Source organism: Saccostrea cucullata, unplaced genomic scaffold (genome assembly GCF_032062105.1).
Source record: "Saccostrea cucullata isolate Sc308-1 unplaced genomic scaffold, CSIRO_AGI_Scuc_v1 ctg15812, whole genome shotgun sequence".
NCBI lineage: Eukaryota > Metazoa > Mollusca > Bivalvia > Ostreida > Ostreidae > Saccostrea > Saccostrea cuccullata.
Genome location: NW_026918191.1, coordinates 1 through 14046, shown reverse-complemented (window position 1 = coordinate 14046; position 14046 = coordinate 1). Strand labels below are relative to the sequence as shown.

Here is a 14046-nt window from a genome sequence, read left to right as displayed (position 1 = left end):
TCTTAATTGTTTATTTCAACAAAATTTTATTTAGGAAATTTAATAATGAACCCCCCCCCAAAAAAAAAATAATAAAATGAAATTTTTGAAATTGTTTCCATAAACTTGATGAAACTCCAAAACATTAAATATTTCTATAACTTTTCAAAGAGTATATTTAAAAGTTACTCATTTTTAATCAATTTATGAAGCTATAAATGGTCAAATCCAGCTGCTTAACTAATCAGCTTACAGATATTTCACTTCTTTAATGAGAGAGCGACATATTTAAAAATTTGTTTGTGTTATTTATCCTTCAGGATTCCCATTGTCATAATTTGTTGTATACATGTTGAAAGGGTTGTTAAACACACTAAAATATAATTTTTGAATTAAGCTTATTTAACCAATTAGGAAAAATATATTTATAACCATAAAGTCCATAAAATAAAAAGGAAAATATTAAAATAAACATTTTAGACCAGAATATAGAACTAGTAATATTTTAGAAGACTCTGAGAATCCTTTATGATAACAATAATGATAATAATAATAATAATAATAATAATAAACTTACAACATGAAATCAAAAAATCAACATGAACTGTAACTGAACTCCATGCAAGGGCATTAATGTCACCAGGAGAAAATTCATCTGTCTGTGTAGGCCCTCTGGTCTATGTATTACACCCAATAAATTCTTGAACTCGGATTTGTTGTTGAACATTGCCATCTGTGCACCATAAGCGCGTTCATTTGTAAGTACATCACCTCCAAAGACTACAGGTTCACAAACCTCTTTTGAATCTACAACACAATGGGGTACAACAAGGTCGTGTACTTTCTGCAGTATGTGAATCATGCCCTCAGTTGAATTTTCACTTGCATCGATTAGGTCGGAATTATAGAACACAGTCTTTTGTTTGGTAATTTCTACATACTCATGAGGGATGTACTTGGGTAATACTTTGTCCAAATGCTTTAAAGCAGCAAAGTTTTTTACTAAAATCTTGGCAACATGTATCTGCAAATCATGACGATATCTAAGGATTTCTTCATTAGATGGTAACCAGCTTGAAGCTTCAAGATGAAGAATATCTGCTACTTTTCCAGAAGATGGCAAATCTGGGGCTGTAATTCTTTTCTGGGTTAATAATACCAAGAACCAGTGCCAGCTTTTTCTCTGCCGATCTGATGTCATGTCTCCTGGACTTACAAGTAGGTCCAAGTTATCTCCAAGTACTTCTATTGCCTTTACCGGGTTTTGTTTCGCTTTGTTGACTTCCTTCTTAAGTCTCTCCATTGATTTTTCGTGTGATGCTGTAGAATATCGATATATTTCTGAAGAAAAAGTTCCAGTGGGTATAATGCAAGAACTGTCAATGGATATTTCACAATGCTTCACAGAATTGTCAGTGCTGGAATAATACTTCTTACTCTCAGTTAAAAATGTAACGGGAGTATTTGCAGTACATGTACTGTATTGCTCCAAGCATGAATCGTACAATGCTGTTGTTTCACACCCTGAATATGTGGCTCCACAACCATTTGAAAGAATGTGCAACTTTGATTTAGCTGATAAAATGTCTAAGTCAGCATAATTACTGGTATTATAAACACTAGGTAAAACTTCTTCCTTCCTTTGAGAGTCACTATTAATGACTGCTTCTCCAAGAAGAATAAGTTTCCTTTGCTCTGTGTATGCTTTGGCTGTCTCTTTTATTTTATCTTCTTGTTGTTTGACCAATACCCTCTTCTTCTTGTGAATAGTTGACTGAGTAACACTAACACCCATGTCATGCAAAATGGATATAGCCTACAACATAGACATACAGATAACTTTATCATAATTTTTTCAGTCAAATCTTCTTTAAAACTGCACTTAAAGTATAACACGTTTCTTTGGCGGGTGTGTAAAATTTTGCGTTTTTTATAGCTAAAGGGTATGCTCTTTTGGCAGATACAGAGTTATGTGACATTGCAAAAGAAAAGTTTTAGTATATTTAAAAAAACGGATGAAAACCGATTTACCAAAATGTTTTAGTAGACACCATACCAATGAAAGTTTATATATTGCTCATGAAGAAGCACTACACATCAAAATTATTTAAGTGATTTTTTTTGTATTCAGTAGTGATAATTATAAGATTGCAAATTTGGCTCTTATAATTTCAGCAGGTTGCTATAAATCTGTAAAAATAAGTCAAAGTTCAATATCATTCAATATTATTCCACTAAAATATCCACAATATGGTATTCAATAAAGCAATCTAATTACATGTAAATTGAAATTAAAATTAAACAAGAAACCCCTGGGCCACAACATTTACCTACATTGCCTTGGCCTTGCTGTGTGTCATTTAAAAGAATTCTTTAATATAAAGCGTTTATCTGCTATTGTATATCCCTGCTCCCATTGCAAGAGGATGTGATTTTGAACAATCTTGAATCTATCCTATTTGATGCCAGCATGTTAATTTTAAATATTCAGCAAATGAAGTAATACCCGGTAGTAAAAATTTGAAATTTATAATATTTACAGAGATAATATGAAAAACTGGTTTAAACTGCAAATCAAATGCAATTAAATTATTTTTGTTTGTCTTATACCTCTTTGGTGGCTCCACACTGATCAAGAACAAAACCGACGACATACTGAATCTGTGATAGCTGGTGGTTTCTACCATATAGCAATATAGAAAGTGCTGTGCACAGATTGTTGGTGTATTGACTTGAGGACTTTTTTACGTCTTTACTGACAATGCTTTGAAAAATTCTCACTATAGATGGTGCTTTCAAAACAAGTTCACTTAAAATGTTTCTCCACTTGATATTGTTATCATACTTCAATAAAGTTTCGTCTTTTCTACACAAGCTGCACACCTCTTTTCTAATTTCTTTACATAAACAATCAAGCAAAGCAGATTTGAATTGGTCATCTTTTGTAAGAGACTTGATATATGTAGCAGGATTCCTGTTGTTCAGTATTGCCTTGCACACGGATTTCTGAACCTCGCTGTTAATAATACGGGATCTGTAGTTGCTTCCATACTTGACAATAATCTGAAAAAAAAAAACATAAAAAATTGACAAAAACACAGCCAACAATAAAAAAAATACAGTAATATTTTTGCTGGAAATTGTGGGCTAGAACTATAAATATATCAGGAGATAAGCCATATACTGTACTTAAAGAATCAATTTTAAGAAGTGTCATCTTGTGTTAGTCAGTAACAATCACTAGATATAGCTAGGCAATAATTTTTGGCCAAATTTTTGTCATATCCATCATCAGTGTGACTGTATCAAGAAATTCAGTGCTCACCATGTTGCACCATCCCCGCATTGGGCCACAAATACCAGTAAAGCAGAAAGTACTAAGGTAAAAATAGTTACTTTGGGTAGGTTTTAAAACTTAATATCTACGTCATGTACGTCATATGTATGGAGAAATAGTCTTTGGACTGGACTTGTTTATATTACAACATAGTAAAATCTCACCTTCACAGCAAAGTCCTTCTCTTCAGTGGTTTTAGTCTGAGTTGAACTGTCAACCGTTGTAGACTTTCTTGCTGTTGGCTCAGCGTGATAAGTATCCCGTTCTTTGACTTCTTTAGAACATGGTGAGGCGAGCGGTAATATTCGCCTTGCTTTAAATTTCCTAGGTGTCGGAGTCTTGGATATTATTTTGTACTCTCGTTTGGAATTTTTTTTAACGGGTGTTTGCAAAGATGAGTTAGGCCTAGCACTCGAAGAACTGGCTACCGAAGAACTTGGTCTGTTACATGTTACCTTTTTCAGATCATCAAATATTTCTCCCCTCTTCTGTTTTAAAACGTCCAACTTCGTCCGAATTTCCTCGTCCAAACGAATCAACCTGTTAAGTTTATTTACACAAAATTTACAGGCGTATCCTTTTCGATCTATGTTTAATTCGTCCAACAATGCACTATAAACTTTGCTTGCCTCTGTTCCCAGTGATCGGTAGTATTTTATATCAGTTATTGGTTTAAGACATATTTCACATGGTTTGCCTAAGGACGTCGCCATTAAAAGTTTCCAACCTCGCTAAACGTCGTTTTCATTGGATATCAATGTATTACGTCACGTAATAAATATTCATGAACTAAACTCGAGAAACGAGAAAATTTTGCCTCACGCAGCCACGGGTTTGTGGAAATAGAATGGACACAAAACCATTGGCTTGCGACGATGCAGTATTGATAACTTCTCCAAAACCGGAGAATTCTGCTGCCATGTGATCATATCAACGGTCACAGTGGTATTCGGGATACTGTTTTCTACAATTCTTTTCATGTAATTTGATTAAAAAATTTATATAACCAATGTGTATTGTCTGGAAGTCTGATGGAAAGAATATAACAAGGCCATACTTTAATTTTTATCGAAAGAAATTGTAAAAAGCTGCGTCTTCAAAAAAATGTTGACTGCTGATTTGTCTGTCGTACCTCAATTCCTCTTCAATCTTCTCGAACCAGAGTAAAAAAAATATTAAGTTTAGGGGACGACCATTTGATTCTGAGAAGGGGGGGGGGGCTGGCAAATTTTTTTGAGACGGATTATTTATTTTCATGCTTGTCAAGGACAGATTATTTATTTTCAAGATTATCGAGGACAGATTTTTATTTTCTTCTTTGTCTTACGGTACCTTGATCGATTGATTCTAAAAGACTACATGTAATCATTTATATACCATAGGCAGATTCAGGATGGGGTGCGTGTTTAACTTCGTTCAGGCAAGAGGTATGGGGCCGCATTAAGGCCCCCAGTGGGTCCTGGGCGAAGCACTGGTGGAGGCCAAGGGAGGGAAATTCCCTAGAAGCTCTTGGGTTTTCGGGTATTTTAAGAGTAAAACCAGGACAATTATAGTGGTATTGGTTATTATGTAGCAAAGTATGACATTATTGATATTGATCATATCATACTTTGAATGAAGGGTCCAGGGGGAGAAGCCCCCTGAAGCTCGTGGGTTTTTGTGTATTTTAAGAGTAAAACCAGGCACAATTATGTAGGAATTGGTTAGTTATGTTCCAAAGTATGACATAATTAATACTAGTCATATCATACTTTGAATGAAGGGGGCGAAGCCCCCTGAAGCTCTTGGGTTTTTGTGTATTTTAAGAGTAAAACTAGGCACAAAAATATTGGTATTGTACATGTACTAAAGTATGACAATATTAATATAATTCATATCATACTTTGAAATTTTAGGGGAGGGGTCATACACATGTATGCCTTCCTTAAATCCGCCACTGTATACTTTGAAAAAATTTATCGGGAAGTATAATTCTTTGACAAGAAAATTAATCTTTTATGGTGTTTAAGAATTGGCTTGTATTTAAAGTGATTCATCAAATCTACTGAGTGCACATTGTTATGTTGATCAACTGACTACAAGTATCCAGTCTGGTAATCTGATTTTTAGCCGGGCTTATTGCTCAAAGAGCAATTGCCGGCTTATGTGATCCTGTTCAAGGCAGGATGTTGACCCCATAGTCGCCATTTTAAAGTTACGTGCAAAAATATAGTTCTTACTCTCAACCGCTTTTGAGATAATACAAACGCTAAATAAAGCAACAAAAATAAAACGAAGTTTTATCTATATAAAATAAACATTTGTAGTAATGACTTTGAAAACTTCATAAGTCAAAGAACATAGTTCATTAGCGTAAGGATTTTTGATAATAAGTGTTACCGTAGTTCTCTACACATACGAGGTAAAGCAGGAGAGGGAACCAGACTGGCCTGTTTGTTTACATTCCGCCGCGGTACCAGATTAATTCTGATTCTGACAAAATCGGACCGTGGTATTAGGATTGAAAAACTTGTGTCTTATCATTTATATTGATAGTTTTAAAATAATTTTTTCATCAGAATATAAACGTGATTCATGTAAGAAATCCATTCTACTCTGTAAATGAGCCCGGCTCTCTGTACTTCTGAGTACTTTGATAAATATTTGGTTCTAAAATGGCGAGCGAAGCGAGCCAAAAAAATGCTGAATTGAAGATTCTGGGGTTAAATTGAACGTAAATAAAAAGGGATTTTCACAATATTTAAATATCATAAGTCAAGGTCAGATTATTTATTTTCTTTGCAGATTATTTATTTTCAACATTTTCAGGGACAGATTATTTATTTCCAAAATCTGCCAGCCCCCCCCCCCCCCCCCCCGAATCAAATGGTCATCCCCTTATCAGAGATTAAAACATTTATTTAAAAATATGTAATGTGAATTCTATTTTAGATTTTAAAAGCGTTGTGCAAGTCTTCATATTTTTCGATTAAAGAAACGTATACCTCCGCTTATAAAGATGGTTATTTCTTATTTTTTCTTATTCATTATAAGGTCATTAGAATTTTTGCATCATACCTTGGCGTGATCCTAACGTGTTATCTTCAACAAATCATTTTCTTACCAAGAACGCGTAACATGTATTTGGCATCATTTCCAGTGGGGAATTATAAATCTCTGAAACAGGTTTGATTGTTTAATAATTTTATACTGTTTATCGTTCCTCTCGAGAATTTTTAATTCATATGGAGACGCCACCACTTGCCAGTGGAGAGCTGCAAATGGTGTCCGATACTCGGCACTTAGGGTCATTGAGCAGGGAGGAATCTCTTCGTGCCAGCACCTACTGCAACACGGGACCTCAGTTATAAGGTCTCATCCGAAGGAGCGGTCTCCACGTCCCACAGTGGGATTCGAACCAGCGAAGTATGGATCAACTCCTTGCTTTGTGACTCTAGAGCAGACGCTCTAACCACTGTGCCACCTTGGGGAAAGAAAGCTAGTAATTTGCTGAAACGTCTACTAGCCGTACTTCGAGATATATTCATAGGGTCCCCGACGAGCAGGTGGATAGCTTCAGTGGCTAAAAACCGCATATATAGCAGCAGCTGCAACAGAGGTTGTAAGGAGTTGTTGCGGATCTAGCAGATTCGGCGGAAGTCCAAGAATAAACATAATATGATGGTCTGAGGAAGAAAACGATACATCTCAAATCTTTGTTTTCTAAATCTTCGAAAGAATCAGAAAGGTCCCTGAATAATGCCGACGCATGTGTCGTTGAAGGTAACGCCGAACTAAATTCTTTTGTGAGCTGCCATTTCTGTTTACGTAACACAGGAAACTTGAGATTGAATCTGAAAATGGTTTAGAGCTTACCTGGAAATTCTTGAGTTTGTACCCAGCTGAAGTTTGAGTACGAGTGTAATGATTTTTTATAACCTCATCTTAACTTTGGAATACGAGTATTAATTTGGAGTACGGAGTTGTGAGTACTTTTAACTCCACAAGTTTCAGAGCCGAATTGTCTTTATTGACAAAATTGCGAAAACCTTTGGTGCAACTAAGATGCTGATTATTTTTTTTTTTAAATCCATAGATTATCATTAGAATTTAGTATAAAATGTTATGATATCATAAATCCACCGTATAAACATATACCATAAATAGTCACTTAAATGTTATCAAATTCTTGGAAGTGTTTTAATTTCCACATACAACACCTGTGGAAATCGTTTGCCACAACTTTCTGGGTTTTTGGTTTCTTTTTAGCTCACCTGAGCCAAAGGCTCAAGTGAGCTTTTCTGATCAAAATTTGTCCGTTGTCTGTCGTTGTCGTTGTCGTAAACTTTTCACATTTTCATCTTCTTCTCAAGAACCACTGGGCCAATTTCAACCAAACTTGCTACAAAGTATCCTTGGGTAAAAGGGATTCAAGTTTGTTCAAATGAAGGGCCACGCCCTTTTCCAAGGGGAGATAATAATGAATTAGAGAAAAAATAATGGCATTTTTAAAAAATCTTCTTCTCAAGAACCACTGGGCCAGGAAAGATGAAACTCATGTGGAATCATCCTCAGGTAGTGTAGATTCAAGTTTGTTCAAATCATGACCCCCAGGGGTAGGGTGAGGCCAAAATGGCCGATCAAAGTTTTACATAGGAATATATAGGAAACATCTTTAAAAATCTTCTCAAGAACCACTGGGCCAGAAAAGATGAAAATCTTCTCAAGAACCACTGGGCCAGAAAAGATGAAACTCATGTGGAATCATCCTCTGGTAGTGTAGATTCAAGTTTGTTCAAATCATGACCCCCAGGGGTAGGGTGGGGCCAAAATGGCCGATCAAAGTTTTACATAGGAATATATAGGAAAAAATTTTTAAAATCTTCTTCTCAAGAATCACTGGGCCAGGAAAGATGAAACTCACGTGGAATCATCCTTAGGTAGTGTAGATTCAAGTTTGTTCAAATCATGACCCCAGGGGTAGGGTGGGGCCAAAATGGCCGATCAAAGTTTAACATAGGAATATATAGGAAACATCTTTAAAAATCTTCTCAAGAACCACTGGACCAGGAAAGATGAAACTCATGTGGAATCATCCTCAGGTAGTGTAGATTCAAGTTTGTTCAAATCATGACCCCCAGGGGTAGGGTGGGGCCAAAATGGCCGATCAAAGTTTTACATAGGAATATATAGGAAAAATCTTTAAAAATTTTCTTCTCAAGAATCACTGGGCCAGGAAAGATGAAACTCACGTGGAATCATCCTCAGGTAGTGTAGATTCAAGTTTGTTCAAATCATGACCCCCAGGGGTAGGGTGGGGCCAAAATGGCCGATCAAAGTTTTACATAGGAATATATAGGAAAAATCTTTAAAAAATCTTCTTCTCAAGAACCACTGGGCCAGGAAAGATGAAACTCACGTGGAATCATCCTCAGGTAGTGTAGATTCAAGTTTGTTCAAATCATGACCCCCAGGGGTAGGGTGGGGCCAAAATGGCCGATCAAAGTTTAACATAGGAATATATAGGAAAAAATCTTCTTCTCAAGAACTATTGAGACAGGAAAGATGAAACTCCTGTGGAATCATCCCCAGGTAGTGTAGATTCAAGTTTGTTCAAATCATGACCCCCGGCGGTAGGGTGGGGCCAAATGGCCGATAAAAGTTTTACATAGGAATATCTAGGGAAACCTTTTAAAATCTTCTTTTCTAGTACTTTATAGCCATGCTTAGTGATATTTATAGGGAATCATCCTTAGATAGTGTGGATTCAAGCTTTGTTCAAATCATGACCCCCTGGGGGGTTAAAATCCAGCCCCCCCCCCCTCAGTAAACTTTCAGATCTGAGCTGATATGTGCTTTTTCCTAGCCAATTGCTCAGGTGAGCGATGTGGCCCCTGGGCCTCTTGTTATAGCAATCAGCCGTTGTTTTCGTACACTCTCCTTCTTTAAAAATCGGTCTTCATCCCTGTTAGAGCACACAGGCACACACCAATCCTCAAAAGGTATTGGAAAATTGTTACCTTTTTAAATCGAAACGAAGAATTGCTTCAAAGAAAACTATTCATTTACAAAAAATAGAAAGAAAAGACAATCAAACTGATGAATCACACACTCACTCATATGATCGTACAACAAAATGTTATTTACAATGAAAAAAATTATCCAAAGAGTCTTAACAAGTGTAACCAACACGTCTTCTCAAATTATCTCCAGTGAGCGTCTGCTCTTGAGTCGCAAAGTAAATAAGAAGTTAATCCACACTTCGCGGGTTCCAATCCCACTGTGGGACGTGGAGACCGGTCCTTCGGATGAGACCGTATAACCGAGGTCCCGTGTCGCAATAGGTACTGGCACGAAAAAGATCCCTCCCTGCTCAATGGCCCTAAGTGCCGAGTATAGGACAAAATTTGCAGCTCTCCACCAGCAAGTGGTGGCGTCTCCATATGAGTGAAAAACTCACAAGAGAGACGTTAAACAATTTATAATTAATCAGTCAATTTCCATAAGAAGCCAAGACAGTGTGTCGGAGATCTTACAATCTACTGGAAATGAACGCTCATCCAGACGGAAATTCCAACCAATATTTGTTCTCCAAAAGGAGGGACAAGCAACAAGCATTGGACAACCAGACTAGGGCAACGTTACTTCAGATAGTTGAAGATGTCCTGTACGTAATCAGCCTTAGTCTAGTATTGTCCTTTAAGCAGATACCGTATAAGTGGAAATTTTAGCGAGACGCAAATTTAGCGATTTGTCCATAAAAACAGGTAATTTATTTTTAGCGAGGTGTTATTTTAGCGATTTTAAAATGCACATTAAAGAAGCTATTACAAATAAAACACAATTAATTTTAGCGATATTCAATTTTAGTTATCTCGGCACCCTCGCCAATAATGCCAAAATTAAATCTTCGCTAAAAATTCTACTTATACGGGGTGTAAATCTGTAAAAGGAAAAACCGAATCGGCCTTAATTCATTTATTGAGAGAACTAAGAGGGGTTGACAAATGAAAAAGGTAAATATTTAAGTTAAATATTAATATATTTTTATTTCATTACTCCAGTGCTGAGGGCAAAACCAGTCAATCCTACAAAGAACCCTTTGGCTCTTTGCCCTGATATGCAGGCAACAGGCATAGACCCAGTAATTACACTTGGGTTTGGAGCACCAAGCCCAATGTGCCCTAGTGCTCAACTCCCCCTTCCCACACTTGTCCTGGTCCTGAAGGCCACTTGTCTGGCTCGCTTTGACCCCACTACGAACAGGCCGTTGGGGATAAGGGTACCCATAGGTCTTGTTGAGATTCCAGGCTGCGATTCTGCTGAGGGTCCAGGCTGTTGTGACTGACTTCCCTTCCACATAAAGAATAACATTACAATGACCACCATGCTTGTGTACAATTCCTACTCAAATCATAAACTTCTATACTTATATACTGCTGAAAAACATATACATGAAAAAAGAGTGTCCAATACAACGAAAACTATGTAAAAAAAAAAACTGTGATAAATATCTTTGTTGAGTATTCTTGATTTCAATGTAAAAAAAATTAAGTTCTAACCTCTCTAGGAAAGCCCTGGCTCCGGTATACATACGGTCACCGATTGTTAAGAGTTTGGTACATGAACCTCAACTCTAACAGGAGAACCAGTCGTCAAATGCAGCACGTGTGCCTATATCAATTCATTACAAACGTAATATAAATACCAAGTGGTACAGTGGTAAATAATTTTAGGTCACTTGAGCAAACTCAGGTGACCTATTGCTATCTGTTTTCATCGTTCATCGTGTGTCAACATTTGAACATTTTCAGCTTCTCCTCTGCAACCGCTCAAAAACCACTGAAATAATTTCAACCAACTTGGCACAAAGCATCTATGGGTGAAGAGGAACAAAAATTGTGAATTTCATGGTCCCTGTCTCCCGGGGGTTCGAGGGGTGGGACCAAAACCACTATAATTAATGCAATCTTTAATAATCTTCTTTACTCCTGGACATCAAGCAGTAAAACTGTTGGTATGGTGTAATCAGCATTAAGTCCTCAACCAAAGTTGTGAAATTTATGGCCCCTGGCTTTATTGATTATATAGTGAAAATACAAAAATTCTTTGAAAATCTTCTCTTTTGCTCCTGGGTATTAATCAAATAGTTATATTAAATGAGCGAGAATGCTTCTTCCAAAATGATGAAGTTTATGGGCCCTGGTTCAGGGGTTCTGGTGTTAGGACGGGGCTCTATTGATTATAGAGTGAAAATACATTAGTTCTTTAAAAATCTTCTTCTCTGTTCTTGGGCATTAAATAAACTAACAAAGTACATGGTTATGTTGAATATGGCTTCCAAAATTGTGAATTTCATAGCCCTTGGATCAGGGGTTCTGGTGTTAGGATGGGGCTATATTGATTATATATATTACAGTGAAAATGAATAATTCTGTTAAAATATCTTCTGCTACTGGGTATTAAACCAATGAACCAAGTACATGTTAATGAGCAAGAATGCCTCTTCCAAATTTGTCAATTTCAGGGCCCCTTGGTCAGGGGTTCTGGTGTTAGGGTGGGGCTCTAGTGACTATAGAGTGAAAATGCATGAATTATATAAAATCTTATCTTTTGCCCATGGGTATTATGCCAATGATTTAAGTACATATTTATTATGAAGAAAGGTGTCTCATCCAAAATGGGTCAAGGACACTGGTGGAGGGGTACACGTACAGTCAGAAAATAAATTGATGCATTGAAATCTGCTCTTTGAACAGCCATTCATGACGAAATAAAATGTTTAATAAAATTTCCAAAATTTTGAAATATGTGGCCCCAGGGTCAGTGGTTTCTATGGGATGGGGGTACACAACTGGTTATAAAGTGGAAATGCATTTTCTCTTTGTTACTCTGATCTGCTTCTTGGTTAGCTGCAGAACTGTAGTTCTCTGCTTCAAGGGGGCTTAAATCATTTCGAAAATTCACATCAGAGCTCTTGTTGTTTCATTGGAGGGGGGAAGGGCAAAAGAAAGGGAGATCTGATTTCAATAGGTAACATTTTCTATCTACTTTTATAGAAGGAATTTAATAAGGGCTATTAATTGAAGGACAGAGGCTATAAAACTTTTTAAAAATTACAAATGAACTCTTCATTCAAACTGGTTTTAATGGACAGATAGTCATTTACATTTAATCAAAAGCAGGCAGAAATAAAGATATGCGTGCTTAATTTTTTTTAAATGTCTAGACCCTTGCACTCACGTTCTTTTTATCTTCCTTTTCAAAATATCAATCTATTACTTTGAATGTTCCGAACGACAATAAAGAAAACAAAAACTGAACGATGAATGAACGGTAAATGCAGACTGAACGATCAATGCAGGAACGATAAAGTCTCTGTAGACGATGTACACGAGAAAACGCAAAACATCGTGAATTTCTAACAAATTACAATAGAGGGGTAAAACATGCTCCGAAAAAATATTTTAACTTTATACTATATTCCGTTTTTTACACCAGACAAATATTTCAGAGTTTCCTCGCTTTGAACAATATCGGTACATTGGTATGGGTATGTGTGAGGTTTTGATAGTAAATCTTTTCGTGACCCTCTCTACTATATATATATATATATATATATATATATATATATATATATATATATATATATATATATATATATAGCGCATAATAACTAACTCATAAATCAAAAAAAAATATTCTCCTTTGATATCCCATATACTCTTCCCATGCCTTTTCCCAGTTGGTACATGTATGCTGGTAACGTGACCAGTCTCTGTTTTTAGACTAAAACAAAGAATATGAAATGGAGAAAATTAAAGTATTTACAAAATTTACAGGGTAGAAATTTCTTAAAATTTTGTAAGTGATTGACAGAACTAGAAGAATTGAAAGAAAAACAATTTAAACACCAAATATATAAAGTTGATGTAGTACTTACAAATATGTACAAGAGACTCCCAAGTCCACAGTGCCTTTCTTGGAGACAGTTTGATAACTGTAGCATGAATCCACATTTTTCGCATCCTTTCTGCAGATTAGATTCCAAAACTCCTAGCTCAATCACTCGCCTACTCTCATTCCATTCAAGAAGATTTCTTTTAACATCGTCGTGTAAGGGCTCTAAGAAATTTTCAGTATAATCTTCGTCAAAGTCATCCTCGTAATCTGAATAATGTTATCAGACCATCCATCGTCCGCGGTAAGAGTGCGAGAATAATCATGATCAATACTGAAAAAATTGGTAAAATTCACAAATCTGTTTCATAAATCACGATTTAGCAACGATTTCTTTTCACCCATTATAAAAATTCAGTATAAATTATCTTAGCGATTCATATAATACTTTTAATTAGTTCCTTGGATGAACGTTAGACTCTTTCACCTCTGTTGCCTGCATCACTGTTGCTGTACGTTATTTACGTTTATATCAGCCGTTTTAAAATCTTCGTCTTACATTACTCGCAATTTTGTCGGCCATCTTCAAGCTTCAATAGAAACGATGCGTTTTTATATCTTCATGTACTAGAGAGCGTAAAGGGGGATAACTGAATTTCTAGAATCAACGATATCAGCAGATATTTTTTTCCCGGAATACTGTCAATGTGCAGATCACTCTAATCCCTAAAGAAACACTTTTAACCCGGAAGACTTCAGCGTGCAGTGTAGAGAGGTTTCTTAATTATGAGATTCCAATGAATTGTCGTCAGACTATCATTAGGCGTCATATAGTTATAGTAACATCCACC

General features: G+C 36.2%; 1 protein-coding gene across 1 annotated transcript; it reads right to left on the bottom strand.

Moving 5' to 3' along the window:
* Positions 1-561: 561 nt before the first annotated feature.
* On the bottom strand, positions 562-4029 carry LOC134259070 (uncharacterized). The gene is made up of 3 exons (XM_062741676.1): positions 3481-4029; positions 2590-3042; positions 562-1795 (listed from the first exon to the last, which is right to left on the bottom strand). Exons 1-3 carry the CDS (start codon positions 4027-4029, stop codon positions 566-568), a joined length of 2232 nt encoding a protein of 743 aa, XP_062597660.1. The 3' UTR covers positions 562-565.
* Positions 4030-14046: the final 10017 nt, after the last annotated feature.

Coding starts and splice junctions, on each gene's coding strand:
- LOC134259070 (XM_062741676.1), bottom strand. CDS start 4,029: ATGGCGACGTCCTTAGGCAAACCATGTGAAATATGTCTTAAACCAATA. Junction 3,043..3,480: donor AGAAGGACTTTGCTGTGAAG/GTGAGATTTTAC, acceptor TTTTTTTTTCAG/ATTATTGTCAAGTATGGAAG. Junction 1,796..2,589: donor AGTGTGGAGCCACCAAAGAG/GTATAAGACAAA, acceptor TCTATGTTGTAG/GCTATATCCATTTTGCATGA.